The sequence below is a fragment of the Salvelinus fontinalis genome, chromosome 29 (assembly GCF_029448725.1).
Source record: "Salvelinus fontinalis isolate EN_2023a chromosome 29, ASM2944872v1, whole genome shotgun sequence".
Taxonomy (NCBI): Eukaryota; Metazoa; Chordata; class Actinopteri; order Salmoniformes; family Salmonidae; genus Salvelinus; species Salvelinus fontinalis.
In genome coordinates, this window is record NC_074693.1 from 12,611,611 (window position 1) to 12,626,434 (window position 14,824).

The following is a 14,824-nucleotide window of genomic DNA, read 5'->3' on the forward strand; positions in this document are numbered from 1 at the left end:
CAGGGAATAGGAAACCATTTGGCAGTGTCGCTGAAAGCTCTTGATGGCGCGATCTCACGGCCGACTAAGAGCCTAGCTACTCTGAGTTTGCTATGTCACATGTCTATAAGTAATGACAGGCGACTAAATGAGCCTTTTCCTGGGCCCTGGGTTAGCTGTGACAGATGGGAGAACATGACAGCCTTAGAGGAGTGTGACTAGAGAAAGACATTAATCAATATCTGGGCCGTGGCTCGGGATACCGAACGCAGAACAGTTGACGAGGGCATTATTCCAGTGGATTACAGAGAGACAGAGAGAGAGAAAAAAAAGAGACGGACAGGTATAGAGAGACAAAGAGAGAGAGAGAGTGAGAAAGAGAGACAAAGAGAGAGAGACAAAGAGAGAGAGACAAAGAGAGAGAGAGAGACGGAGAGAGAGAGAGAGAGAGAGAGACAGAGAGAAAGAGAAAGAGATGGAGAGAGATAGACAAAGAGAGAGCGAGAGAGAGAGAGAGAGAGAGAGAGAGAGAGAGAGAGAGAGAGAGAGAGAGAGAGAGAGAGAGAGAGAGAGAGAGAGAGAGATGGGCTACATTCCAAATGGCACCCTATTCCCTATATAGTGCACTACTTTTGACCCATCAAAAGGCTCATAGGACTCTGGTCAGAAGTAGTGACGCTATATAGGGAATAGGGTCCCATTTGGAATGCATGCCAAGAGAGAGGTATACCGCATGGAGCTGGTAGGGAGTGTGACGGAAGAAATAAAATGGATCAGTCAATGATTTTAGCAGACGTTGTGATGTTCGCTCTTTGCTTAGTGTTTTAATCATCTTGAGAGTGAAAACAAGAGCGAGGGGGGAGGTTAGGGGTACCATGATACTGAGCACCGCTGTATCAGTCATCAGCTGAAGCAATCGACTGAGTACAGGAAGCACTCTGTTGAGAGGGCAAATCAAATGAAGCTGTGGTCGGTCAATCATTCCAGCTGATAGTAGACTAGTGGATTGGTGATATTGAACTGGTTAGGGGCTCCCGAGTGGCACAGCGGTCTAAAGGCACTGCATCTCAGTGCAATAGGCGTCACTACAGTCCCGGATTTGAATCCAGGCTGTATCACATCCGGCCGTGATTGGGAGTCCCATAGGGCGGTGCACAATTGGCCCAGCGTCGTCTGGGTTTGACCGGAGTAGGCCGTCATTGTAAATAAGAATTTGTTCTTAACTGACCTGTACAGTAGAAAAAAAAAGTAAAAAAATAAACAAATAAAAAAAGACAAAATAATGGATTTTAATACTGGTGACGTCACATCCTAACCAGACAGGGACCAACAGTATCAATCTGTTTTCTATTTCTAATCATTTCCATGTCAAACAGCAGCAATTAACTGTAGGCTATACGTACCAGAACTGGGTTCAAATACTAGTTGAAATATCTCAATTAGTTTCACATACAATACCGGTCAAAAGTTTGGACACACCTACTCATTCAAGGGTTTATATATATATATACTGTATATATACAGTGGGGCAAAAAAGTATTTAGTCAGCCACTAATTGTGCAAGTTCTCCCACTTAAAAAGATGAGAGAGGCCTGTAATTTTCATTATAGGTACACTTCAACTATGACAGACAGAATGAGAAAAGAAATCCAGAAAATCACATTGTAGGATTTTTTATGAATTTATTTGCAAATTATGGTTCATTAAAAATCCTACAATGTGATTTTCTGGATTTCTTTTCTCATTTTGTCTGTCATAGTTGAAGTGTTACAAGTAAGGTGATAATCACCTTATTACAAGTAAGGTGATAACACTTTATTTAGGCTTAGTAAACTAGAGCGGGTTTGGTTTTAACCAATATATATATAAAAGTGTGTTGGTTGCAATCGTGACAAGAAAATATGTTCAAATTCAAGTATAGAATTTAGAAATGTGTAAACAGTATATTAAATCCATAGCTAGGTATGGATAAAATCAAATTTTCCTTAGTTTGTGTCTATAGCAGGAGAGGAGAGGAGATCAGCTGAAATGAATGGCTGAAATCTGGACCGGGTCACCCACTCTGTTAAATACTGCTTTAAGTTCGGCACTGACTATAATATAATCTCTCGCACGCACGCACGCACGCACGCACGCACGCACGCACACACATGTTGTTGATCAAAGTCATTCTGCTTCCAGTAATGCTGTCCATATCGCATATTTAAAAGAATGAATATTGAATACATCCCTTTTACAATTTCCCATATTCATACAATCATCTCATTTGGCAAGTTGCACAAACAAATATGATTATGTTTAAAAACAGTTAAACACAGTTGTTGTTACATATATAGAGAGATTCATTTCAATTAAAACAAAAGGAAATGAATGCGTTCCATGATTGTTCCTTTTCAACCCCAGCAACAACCTCTCTAATTCATTCTAATTACAATACAGACGCCATGTTTCAGCAACAACCTCTCTAATTCATTCTAATTACAATACAGACGCCATGTTTCAGCAACAACCTCTCTAATTCATTCTAATTACAATACAGATGCCATGTTTCAGCAACAACCTCTCTAATTCATTCTAATTACAATACAGACGCCATGTTTCAGCAACAACCTCTCTAATTCATTCTAATTACAATACAGACGCCATGTTTCAGCAACAGCCTCTCTAATTCATTCTAATTACAATACAGACGCCATGTTTCAGCAACAGCCTCTCTAATTCATTCTAATTACAATACAGATGCCATGTTTCAGCAACAACCTCTCTAATTCATTCTAATTACAATACAGACGCCATGTTTCAGCAACAACCTCTCTAATTCATTCTAATTACAATACAGATGCCATGTTTCAGCCAAAAGGCAGACAGGTCATTCATAATCCCTGGCATGTATAGCAGGAAATCTCTTGTTAGGAGGGAAAGAGGTCAAGTAGCCATTGAGGTATTTTAGTCTTTAAATGAATGGAGTGATCTATAGCACCAGCTATCCCTTATATATAATCATCCCAACAGGATAATATCTCCACATTATAATCATCCCAACAGGATAATATCTCCACTCCTCTCTACATTATAATCATCCCAACAGGATATCTCCACATTATAATCATCCCAACAGGATAATATCTCCACATTATAATCATCCCAACAGGATAATATCTCCACATTATAATCATCCCAACAGGATAATATCTCCACATTATAATCATCCCAACAGGATAATATCTCCACATTATAATCATCCCAACAGGATAATATCTCCACATTATAATCATCCCAACAGGATAATATCTCCACTCCTCTCTACATTATAATCATCCCAACAGGATAATATCTCCACATAATAATCATCCCAACAGGATAATATCTCCACTCCTCTCTACATTATAATCATCCCAACAGGATAATATCTCCACATTATAATCATCCCAACAGGATAATATCTCCACATTATAATCATCCCAATAAGATAATATCTCCACATTATAATCATCCCAACAGGATAATATCTCCACTCCTCTCACATTATAATCATCCCAATAGGATAATATCTCCACTCCTCTCTACATTATAATCATCCCAACAGGATAATATCTCCACTCCTCTCTACATTATAATCATCCCAACAGGATAATATCTCCACATTATAATCATCCCAACAGGATAATATCTCTACATTATAATCATCCCAACAGGATAATATCTCCACTCCTCTGTACATTATAATCATCCCAGCAGGATAATATCTCCACTCCTCTCTACATTATAATCATCCCAACAGGATAATATCTCCACTCCTCTCTACATTATAATCATCCCAACAGGATAATATCTCCACTCCTCTCTACATTATAATCATCCCAACAGGATAATATCTCCACTCCTCTCTACATTATAATCATCCCAACAGGATCATATCTCCACTCCTCTCTACATCAGAATATAATAAACACGTATCACAGTGGAGGCTGCTGAGGGGAGGACGGCTCATAATAATGTCTGGAACAGAACAAATGGAATGGCATCAAACACATGGAAACCATGGAAACCATGCGTTTGATGTATTTGATACCATTCCACTGATTCCGCTCCAGCCATTACCACGAGCCCATCCTCCCTAATTAAGGTGTCACCAACCTCCTGTGATGTATCATAAAACTTTGACAGCAAAGTTTACCAACTGTAAAAAGCTTGTTTTTACACAAAGTAACATTTTTTCTGTGCATCTTTCAAAGTTGTATGCACACTTTCGCATCCAGAACAACAATTAGCAAAAAGACAGAAGAGACCACGTCGACATAAAGTACAAACAAAACAGTTTGAAATATTGCTGACATTGGACTAATGTTTTGAGCCAAGTTCTTAATTGCCAGCTGTTCGACAAAAATCTCTTTCAAGACAAATCTGAGGATATACTATCAGCAGACTGATACCCCTCACAACATTATGCATGAACAGGAAACACATGTATCCCCTTCAAGATTACACCTTAAATGTGCTTGGTTTCTTTTTTATTTAAATGTGTTTTAAAGGCTATAAACATGAAGATTGCCTGAGTGGCGTTGAGAGAGAGAGTGACTTGCATACTTTATTCAGTGATGAATAAAAAGAAAGTACCTTTCTTGTGAGAAGCTTCTGTTTTGGGGCCTTGTGGGTCTAATAAAAAAAAAGATCATGATTAAAACACAACATATTCTAACAGCAAGTACTCACATTGTTTTACTCAAAGCGGAAAACAACAATTAAAAACACATCTAGTATCACAACTTGCCAACACTTCAGAACTTATACAGGTAAGTGTGCGGCAGGGAAAGGAAGGAAATATTGTGGTGGCCAAATTACTGAAGGCAATAGCAGGAAGGAGGGATGCACGAGTTTGTGTTGGAGAACGTCATAGCGGGTCGGGCAGGAGAGGAGGCGATGCAGAGATGAGAGGAGGGGTAGAGGAGGGGTGCAAGGCATAGTTCTTCACGGGAGGCAGAAGGTGAGGTTAGCAAAATGCACTAAAATGAAAAACATCAGACAAAGGAAAGATGCATAGACTACATGTCAAACTGGCTTCGCTTAGATCTGCTTGCATCATTTGGCTTTAAATGCTTAAATGCTTACATTTTCTTATCAAGCAACTGGTAAGTGATTCAAACTAATTTTCTAATAAATGGGATATAAAAATCTTATTTTTTTTTTAGATTTTGTTAATCTAAAAAAATGATATTTTTACCTCTTCCACTCGGGGGGACCCCTGCAACTGAGCAGCAAAATTGGTGCAACACAAGAGAACAGGAACAGGTAGTGTGCTTAGTGAACGAAGAGATATAAAACACAAAGGCTCACACACAGACGTGAGCAAGGCATTGTTTTACACTACCTGGGCTTTTCCCAGTCGCTACAGAAATGACCTTTTTTTATGAATTGCCATGACTGAAGTTGGCCATGCATCATTTCAAACCTGGTTGGCGCTTCACCAATCCAGCACAACAAACCAGTTAATTACAATTAAAGATAGAAGAATTAGTCCCATTATTGATTGCACTTATTTGGTAAGTGTGTAAAATAAATAAGGCATGCAAAAGATAACACCAAAATACCTGATAATAACCTTAACATTTCAACCTGTTCAATCTCACCTTTTACATCCAAAGGCTGTTAATGATAAGGTACTGTACATAACACATACATTAGCACAAACATACAGCACATTTCCATAACTTTCTGCCAAAATTCAGAAGATCTTAATTAGTTCAACAGAAAGGTTGCTCCTCTCTCCGACGACATTTGCTGCTCATTTGAAATACTGCCGGTCCATTCCTAATTACTATCTCCTGTCGACACAGATGAACTATTATTCTTAGGCACATAGTAAATGTATTTTCTCAACAGAGATTGTGTGTTGATAAATGTCCTATTTTTGCTCCGGAGGCGCATTGAATTTGTAAACCAGGCGGCATGCAGCCTGACTACTTTCCTATACGTGGCAAGTGTCATTGATGAGAGATGGCGACTACACAGAGCTCAAGTCTTTGTGGGGATATTGTAATCTATCAACGTCAGGAGAAAAGGAAATCGTTCTTTTAAGATAGATGGAAAGTATTCTGCATGACCATGAACTGTTGTAGACAGGTGATTCAAACTCTATAATCTGGCTGGATCTAGTGAGGATTATTTTTCCTCTTGTTTTTACACTCTACACGCAAGGCAATCCCTCTGTGTCAATCTAAGCCTGAGCTTATCCTCTATTTGAGATCTGAAAACCTGATCCAAACATTAAACCAGAGCTTTGACTGTTTTCTTTGTTCAAAGCTTGCGATCTCATACTGGCAAATAACTAGCAGTGTGTAAAATCAATTCTCCATATATTACAAAGAGGTACAGCAAATAAAAGGCAACATTCAAAAAAGAGTGAAAAATCAGCTATAAGAATGTACAATCGCATTTATAGAACGAATCCATCTGGGCCTGGTAGCGTCTCACTCACGCACCGTTTCACAAAAGGACAAATCTCCGAAAGGCGACAGTTAAAACCGTCTAGCATGAAAAATAAAAACAGTCGCTTGGGGGGGGGGGGGCCTTGAATTATATTGTCAGAGTAAACAATTATATGTCAACTTTAATGTTACACTCAAGTGTGGTCACCGTTTTCCCACTTCCCAGTATCAGAAATTAAATGACCCAAATGACAGGAAGTGACAGTAGCCTTCATGACACCATCTTCTCTCCTCGCAGTAATATTAGAGAAGCTTCAGTGATCCGATAGAGAGATGCAGCATCCAATTCAACAATCCAACCATTCTCACATGCCATTCATTCAATTAAAGAGTGTTAATGTTTGATATCATGCTGAATAACAACATCAAGGGCAAACTCCCAATAATAGGGTTTTAATAAATACATGGCCTTGATATTATCTCATTCAAATAAATAGAATGAGGCAACTGTTTATTTATTTTAAAAGGTCTTTCTCCTATGTTTACATGTACAGTAGATGTATACCTATCCTGTCCTATCCTGTCCTGTCCTGTCCTATCCTGTCCTGTCTTATCCTGTCCTGTCCTATCCTGTCCTGTCCTATCCTGTCCTGTCTTATCCTGTCCTGTCTTATCCTGTCCTGTCCTATCCTGTCTTATCCTGTCCTGTCCTATCCTATCCTGTCTTATCCTGTCCTGTCCTGTCCTATCCTGTCCTGTCCTATCTTATCCTGTCTTATCCTGTCCTATCCTGTCTTATCATGTCCTGTCTTATCCTGTCCTGTCCTATCCTGTCCTATCCTGTCTTATCCTGTCCTGTCTTATCCTGTCCTGTCCTATCCTGTCCTATCCTGTCCTATCCTGTCTTATCCTGTCCTATCCTGTCTTATCCTGTCCTGTCCTATCCCATCCTATCCTGTCCTATCCTCCAACAGTGGGCTGACTGTTACATCATCCATTCAACAGTCTGCTGTGTCCTTGCGATTTTGCCTCTCCCTAGACTTTGAAACATGATCAATACTTATGTTATAACTCAGGGAGATTCAGTCCTGAAATGATATCAAACATCTACTCCCAGGTCAGGATGGTACGTCAGTCCAAATGTCTAGATCCAAGAGTCGAGCATCCGGAGTAGCTGAATGTATCCTCATTCATCAAACATAGTAGATTAACAAAAATAATTAAATTGCTTTTAAGAAGGCAGACTGAAGTTTCAATGTCAAAAAGTAATGTAATTAGTGATTGGTGCGTGTGTGTGTGTGTGTGTGTGTGTCTGTGTGTGTGTGTGTGTGTGTGTGTGTGTGTGTGTGTGTGTGTGTGTGTGTGTGTGTGTGTGTGTGTGTGTGTGTGTGTGTGTATGTGTGTGATATTAACTCTGTTTAGGGTTGTGTTCTTTACTGAACCCCATTCCTTTAATGTTCCTGAAGTAGTCAGCAGATCAGTTGTTTCCCTGTTGCCATGTGTATATGAACACAGCAGCATCTGAACACTGCGCCCTCCCCCCTCTCTCATTAGGGTATTCCATTAATCCTATTAGCTACCCATTAAACAAGTGCTGATAACACCAAATGAACGTCAAGCTCCACCAGCTTATAATATTTCATCTCCCCAGTCAGGTAGGTTGAAACAAAAAGCAAAGGAGAAGAAGAAGAGGTAGAACAGAGAAAGAGAGGGAGAGAGAGAGGGGGAGAGAGAGAGAGAGAGAGGGGGGGGGGAGAGAGAGGGAGAGAGATACATAACAGGTGAAAGACACATCCATGCGTAGGGAAAAATAAGACAGAAGCCAGAAACAGTAAATATACGGCAGCAAGGACTGTATATTTACAGATGTTCACTTGTCTCGCAAAACTAATTCAGAAGCAAAGTGACACAGCTAGTTCATTGTGAAAGCGTTTGGTTCCACTGATCATCACTGTGATGTGACATGGCAGGCTTTAAAAAGGAAGTGAGAGTAAGAGGAGAGAGCAGAGAGGACTAAGTGACTGACTGACTGACTGACTGACTGACTGTCTGACTGTCTGTCTGGCTGACTGTCTGACTGTCTGTCTGACTGGCTGTCTGGCTGGCTGTCTGGTTGACTGACTGTCTGACTGACTGACTGTCTGACTGGCTGTCTGACTGACTGTCTGACTGGCTGTCTGACTGGCTGGCTGGCTCGCTGACTGTCTGACTGGCAGTCTGACTGACTGGCTGTTTGACTGGCTGTCTGACTGACTGTCTGACTGACTGGCTGTCTGACTGTGTGACTAACTGTCTGACTGGCTGTCTGACTGACTGGCTGTCTGACTGTGACTAACTGTCTGACTGACTGTCTGACTGACTGGCTGTCTGACTGGCTGTCTGACTGTCTGACTGTCTGACTGGCTGTCTGACTGGCTGTCTGACAGGCATCAGAAGCAGCAGTAACAACCCAGGGTGGGGTGATGACTGACTGACTGACAGGGTGGGGTGGTGATGTGTATTTTGGTGGAATCTGCACAGCCTCATGGTTGTCGGCCAAGCTGCTCCTCACTGTGACTGATGAGGAGGGACAAGGTTGAAGAGGAGACTGGAGTCACAGCTGTACCCCCCACCACTGTTCATCACTGCAGTGCAGGCAGAGTGGAGCCCTAGATTACACCTGTCACCCTGCCTATAGCTCACCAGAGGTGCGAGGGGAAAGCTAGCAGGGTAAATAATCAGTCAAGACTACCTTAACCTTCATCGTCGTTGCTGGAGAACGAACGTTAAAGTGGAATTAATTAAATGTTTAAAAGAAACTCGTAGACCATGTATGGGAGATCCCAAATGTGTCAGAAGGATATTTCCTTTTCCCCATTCCAATAGAGAACCTGCTAAATCAATTAGAAGGGTTCCCCACAGTGAGTCCCAGTCATGATCAGTGTAATTTCCTCTCATGCCGGCACATCCGAAGCTTCAGGCAATTCTCTGCTATTCTCTCCCTGTTTTTCACTGTTGCTGTGCCACCACATTAGCAGAGATGGTGGTAGATTGAGGAGGTGTGCTCCTTTGTTAGACCTACAGAGAATGCCTTAGCAGTTCTAATGTTCTAATATTCTAAAGAATGTCTTCTAACTTTCTAACATTCTAATGATCTAAAGAATGCCTCAGCAGTTCAAACGTTCTAATGTTCTAAAGAATGCTTTTAACGTTCTAACATTCTAATGTTCTAAAGAATGTCTTCTAATGTTCTAACATTCTAATGTTCTAAAGAATGCCTTAGTAGTTCTATCGTTCTAATGTTCTAAAGAATGCCTTCTAACGTTCTAACATTCTAATGTTCTAAAAATGCCTTCTAACGTTCAAACATTCTAATGTTCTAAAGAATGCCTTAGCAGTTCTATCGTTCTATGTGTTCTAAAGAATGCCTTCTAACGTTCTAACATTCTAATGTTCTAAAAATGCCTTCTAACATTCTAACATTCTAATGTTCTAAAGAATGCCTTCTAACGTTCAAACATTCTAATGTTCTAAAGAATGCCATCTAACATTCTAATGTTCTAAAAATGCCTTCTAACATTCTAACATTCTAATGTTCTAAAGAATGCCTTCTAACTTTCTAACATTCTAATGTTCTAAAGGATGCCTTAGCAGAACTAACATTCTATTGTTCTAAAGAATGCCTTCTAACCTTCAAACATTCTAATGTTCTAAAGAATGCCTTATAACATTCTAATGTTCTAAAGAATGCCTTCTAACGTTCTAACATTCTAATGTTCTAAAGAATGCCTTAGTAGTTCTAACATTGTAATGTTCTAAATAATGGCTTTTAACGTTCTAATGTTCTAAAGAATGCCTTCTAACGTTATAACATTCTAATGTTCTAAAGAATGCCTTCTAAAGTTCTAACATTCTAATGTTCTAAAGAATGCCTTCTAACTTTCTAACATTCTAATGTTCTAAAGAATGCCTTCTAACGTTCTAACATTCTAATGTTCTAAAGGATGCCTTCTAACGTTCTAACATTCTAATGTTCTGAAGAATGCCTTCTAAAGTTCTAACATTCTAATGTTCTGAAGAATGCCTTCTAAAGTTCTAACATTCTAATGTTCTGAAGAATGCCTTCTAAAGTTCTAAAATTCTAATGTTCTGAAGAATGCCTTCTAAAGTTCTAACATTCTAATGTTCTGAAGAATGCCTTCTAACGTTCTAACATTCTAATGTTCTGAAGAATGCCTTCTAACTTTCTAACATTCTAATGTTCTGAAGAATGCCTTCTAACGTTCTAACATTCTAATGTTCTGAAGAATGCCTTCTAACGTTCTAACATTCTAATGTTCTGAAGAATGCCTTCTAAAGTTCTAACATTCTAATGTTCTAAAGAATCCCTTATAAAGTTCTAACATTCTAATGTTCTAAAGAATGCCTTCTAACTTTCTAACATTCTAATGTTCTAAAGAATGCCTTCTAACGTTCTAACATTCTAATGTTCTAAAGAATGCCTTCTAACTTTCTAACATTCTAATGTTCTAAAGAATGCCTTCTAAAGTTCTAACATTCTAATGTTCTAAAGGATGCCTTCTAACGTTCTAACATTCTAATGTTCTGAAGAATGCCTTCTAACTTTCTAACATTCTAATGTTCTAAAGAATGCCTTCTAATGTTCTAACATTCTAATGTTCTAAAGAATGCCTTCTAACGTTCTAACATTCTAATGTTCTAAAGAATGCCTTAGCAGTTCTAACATTCTAATGTTCTAAAGAATGCCTTCTAACGTTCTAACATTCTAATGTTCTAAAGAATGCCTTCTAACGTTCTAACATTCTAATGTTCTAAAGAATGCCTTAGCAGTTCTAACATTCTAATGTTCTAAAGAATGCCTTCTAACTTTCTAACATTCTAATGTTCTAAAGAATGCCTTCTAAAGTTCTAACATTTTAATGTTCTAAAGGATGCCTTCTAACGTCCTAACATTCTAATGTTCTGAAGAATGCCTTCTAACTTTCTAACATTCTAATGTTCTAAAGAATGCCTTCTAATGTTCTAACATTCTAATGTTCTAAAGAATGCCTTCTAACGTTCTAACATTCTAATGTTCTAAAGAATGCCTTAGCAGTTCTAACATTCTAATGTTCTAAAGAATGCCTTCTAACGTTCTAACATTCTAATGTTCTAAAGAATGCCTTCTAACGTTCTAACATTCTAATGTTCTAAAGAATGCCTTAGCAGTTCTAACATTCTAATGTTCTAAAGAATGCCTTCTAACTTTCTAACATTATAATGTTCTAAAGAATGCCTTCTAACGTTCTAACATTCTAATGTTCTAAAGAATGCCTTAGCAGTTCTAGCGTCCTAATATTCTAAAGGACCCTTAGCAGTTTTATTTTTTTAACGTATTATTGTTCTAAAGAATGCCTTCTAACGTTCTAACATTCTAATGTTCTAAAGAATGCCTTAGCAGTTCTAACATTCTAATGTTCTAAAGAATGCCTTCTAACGTTCTAACATTCTAATGTTCTTAAGAATGCCTTCTAACGTTCTAACATTCTAATGTTCTAAAGAATGCCTTAGCAGTTCTAACATTCTAATGTTCTAAAGAATGCCTTCTAACTTTCTAACATTCTAATGTTCTAAAGAATGCCCTCTAAAGTTCTAACATTCTAATGTTCTAAAGGATGCCTTCTAACGTTCTAACATTCTAATGTTCTGAAGAATGCCTTCTAACTTTCTAACATTCTAATGTTCTAAAGAATGCCTTCTAATGTTCTAACATTCTAATGTTCTAAAGAATGCCTTCTAACGTTCTAACATTCTAATGTTCTAAAGAATGCCTTAGCAGTTCTAACATTCTAATGTTCTAAAGAATGCCTTCTAACGTTCTAACATTCTAATGTTCTAAAGAATGCCTTCTAACGTTCTAACATTCTAATGTTCTAAAGAATGCCTTAGCAGTTCTAACATTCTAATGTTCTAAAGAATGCCTTCTAACTTTCTAACATTATAATGTTCTAAAGAATGCCTTCTAACGTTCTAACATTCTAATGTTCTAAAGAATGCCTTAGCAGTTCTAGCGTTCTAATATTCTAAAGGACCCTTAGCAGTTTTATTTTTTTAACGTATTATTGTTCTAAAGAATGCCTTCTAACGTTCTAACATTCTAATGTTCTAAAGAATGCCTTCTAACGTTCTAATGTTCTAAAGAATGCCTTAGCAGTTCTAACATTGTAATGTTCTAAAGAATGCCTTCTAACGTTCTAATGTTCTAAAGAATGCCTTCTAACATTCTAACATTCTAATGTTCCAAAGAATGCCTTCTAATGTTCTAACCTTCTAATGTTCCAAAGAATGCCTTCTAACGTTCTAACATTCTAATGTTCTGAAAAATGCCTTCTAACGTTCGAACATTCTAATGTTCTAAAGAATGCCTTCTAACGTTCTAATGTTTTAAAGAATGCCTTAGCAGTTCTAACATTGTAATGTTCTAAAGAATGCCTTCTAACGTTCTAATGTTCTAAAGAATGCCTTTTAACGTTCTAACATTCTAATGTTCTAAAGAATGCCTTCTAACGTTCTAACATTCTAATGTTCTAAAGAATGCCTTAGCAGTTCTAACATTCTAATGTTCTAAAGAATGCCTTCTAACTTTCTAACATTATAATGTTCTAAAGAATGCCTTCTAACGTTCTAACATTCTAATGTTCTAAAGAATGCCTTAGCAGTTCTAGCGTTCTAATATTCTAAAGGACCCTTAGCAGTTTTATTTTTTTAACGTATTATTGTTCTAAAGAATGCATTCTAACGTTCTAACATTCTAATGTTCTAAAGAATGCCTTCTAACGTTCTAATGTTCTAAATAATGCCTTAGCAGTTCTAACATTGTAATGTTCTAAAGAATGCCTTCTAACGTTCTAATGTTCTAAAGAATGCCTTCTAACGTTCTAACATTCTAATGTTCCAAAGAATGCCTTCTAACGTTCTAACATTCTAATGTTCTGAAGAATGCCTTCTAAAGTTCTAACATTCTAATGTTCTAAAGAATGCCTTCTAACGTTCTAATGTTCTAAAGAATGCCTTAGCAGTTCTAACATTGTAATGTTCTAAAGAATGCCTTCTAATGTTCTAATGTTCTAAAGAATGCCTTCTAACGTTCTAACATTCTAATGTTCCAAAGAATGCCTTCTAATGTTCTAACCTTCTAATGTTCCAAAGAATGCCTTCTAACGTTCTAACATTCTAATGTTCTAAAGAACGCCTTAGCAGTTCTAACATTCTAATGTTCTAAAGAATTCCTTAGCAGTAGTAGCGTTCTAATATTCTAAAGGACCCTAAGCAGTTCTAACGTTCTATTGTTCTAAAGAATGCCTTCTAACGTTCTAATGTTCTAAAGAATGCCTTCTAACGTTCTAATGTTCCAAAGAATGCCTTCTAACATTCTAACATTCTAATGTTCTAAAGAATACCTTTGCAGTTCTACAATTCTATAAACAATATTTTTGAAGTTCTAATTATATAAATCTTTACCATTCTAATTGTATAAAGGATATCTTTACCATTCTAATTGTATAAAGGATATCTTTACCATTCTAATTGTATAAAGGATATCTTTACCATTCTAATTGTATAGAATATAGATGCAGTTCTAAAGTTGCACTGTGTTTACTGTATATCTTATAAACAACAATCATTCTCGGAGCTCTGATGAAGACGTTTCTTAGTCTTTGTACCAGACGTTCATTATTAAGAAATGACTTGCTGGCCTGTTAATTTCATGAATGGGATTAATGTGTGTGGCTGGCAGGGATGGGAGAAGGACTGCTTGAATGAGTGAGTCTACCACTTACACTACAATACAGAGTTGACCTGACAGCCATGACTAACCTCTGAATCTATTTCACATTGTTCCATCCCATGACAATAGGCCTCTCGCCACACACACCAGTCATATGATTAACATTATACATTACGTAAAGTAATGTATTTTTCCTTAATATGAAAGGCATGTTACATTAGAACACTGTTAGTTTTCATTTGAGTTTGAATATCCGACCTTATTTAGACTCACTAGCATAAACACTGCTATTGTGCTCCTTGTATTAGTGCACTTGACAAGCCCACTGAGGCTGAGCTGATCCTGTAGTGAGCACTTTCTCTGGGAAGTGTATACTGTGATGGAGGGTTATATTACAGCAGTGGATCACAATACACACAAGACTCTAGTTTCATATATCAAAGTAACTGTGATATAGTAGGTTTAGGTGAGAGCAGAACTCTACAGGTGCCAGACAAGACCAGCACATCATACAATCTGTCATGATGTTATCACTGTGAATTGAGACGTCGGCTTAAAAACAACATTCAATACATTCATACAAAGCCTCTGAACATAAAACAGTTTATACAGCAAAGAAAAAGCGTTGTTTTTTTGTTGTTGTTGTTGCAGT

The 14,824-nt window shown here is 37.8% G+C and overlaps 1 protein-coding gene across 4 annotated transcripts in view; it reads right to left on the bottom strand.

Annotated features, from left to right (window-relative positions):
• Positions 1-14,824, bottom strand: part of LOC129827438 (glycine receptor subunit alphaZ1-like) — a 101,511-nt gene that overhangs the window by 72,688 nt on the left and 13,999 nt on the right. For 2 of the 4 annotated variants that reach the window (XM_055888286.1, XM_055888287.1), the window contains 2 exons: positions 5,201-5,227; positions 4,597-4,635 (listed from right to left, as the gene is read on the bottom strand). The exons of 1 other annotated variant lie outside the window; for it this stretch is intronic. In XM_055888286.1, coding sequence (XP_055744261.1) covers positions 4,597-4,635; positions 5,201-5,227 — 66 coding nt within the window. The remainder of the gene's footprint in view (positions 1-4,596; positions 4,636-5,200; positions 5,228-14,824) is intronic. One more of the 4 variants, XM_055888288.1, reaches the window with a different exon arrangement.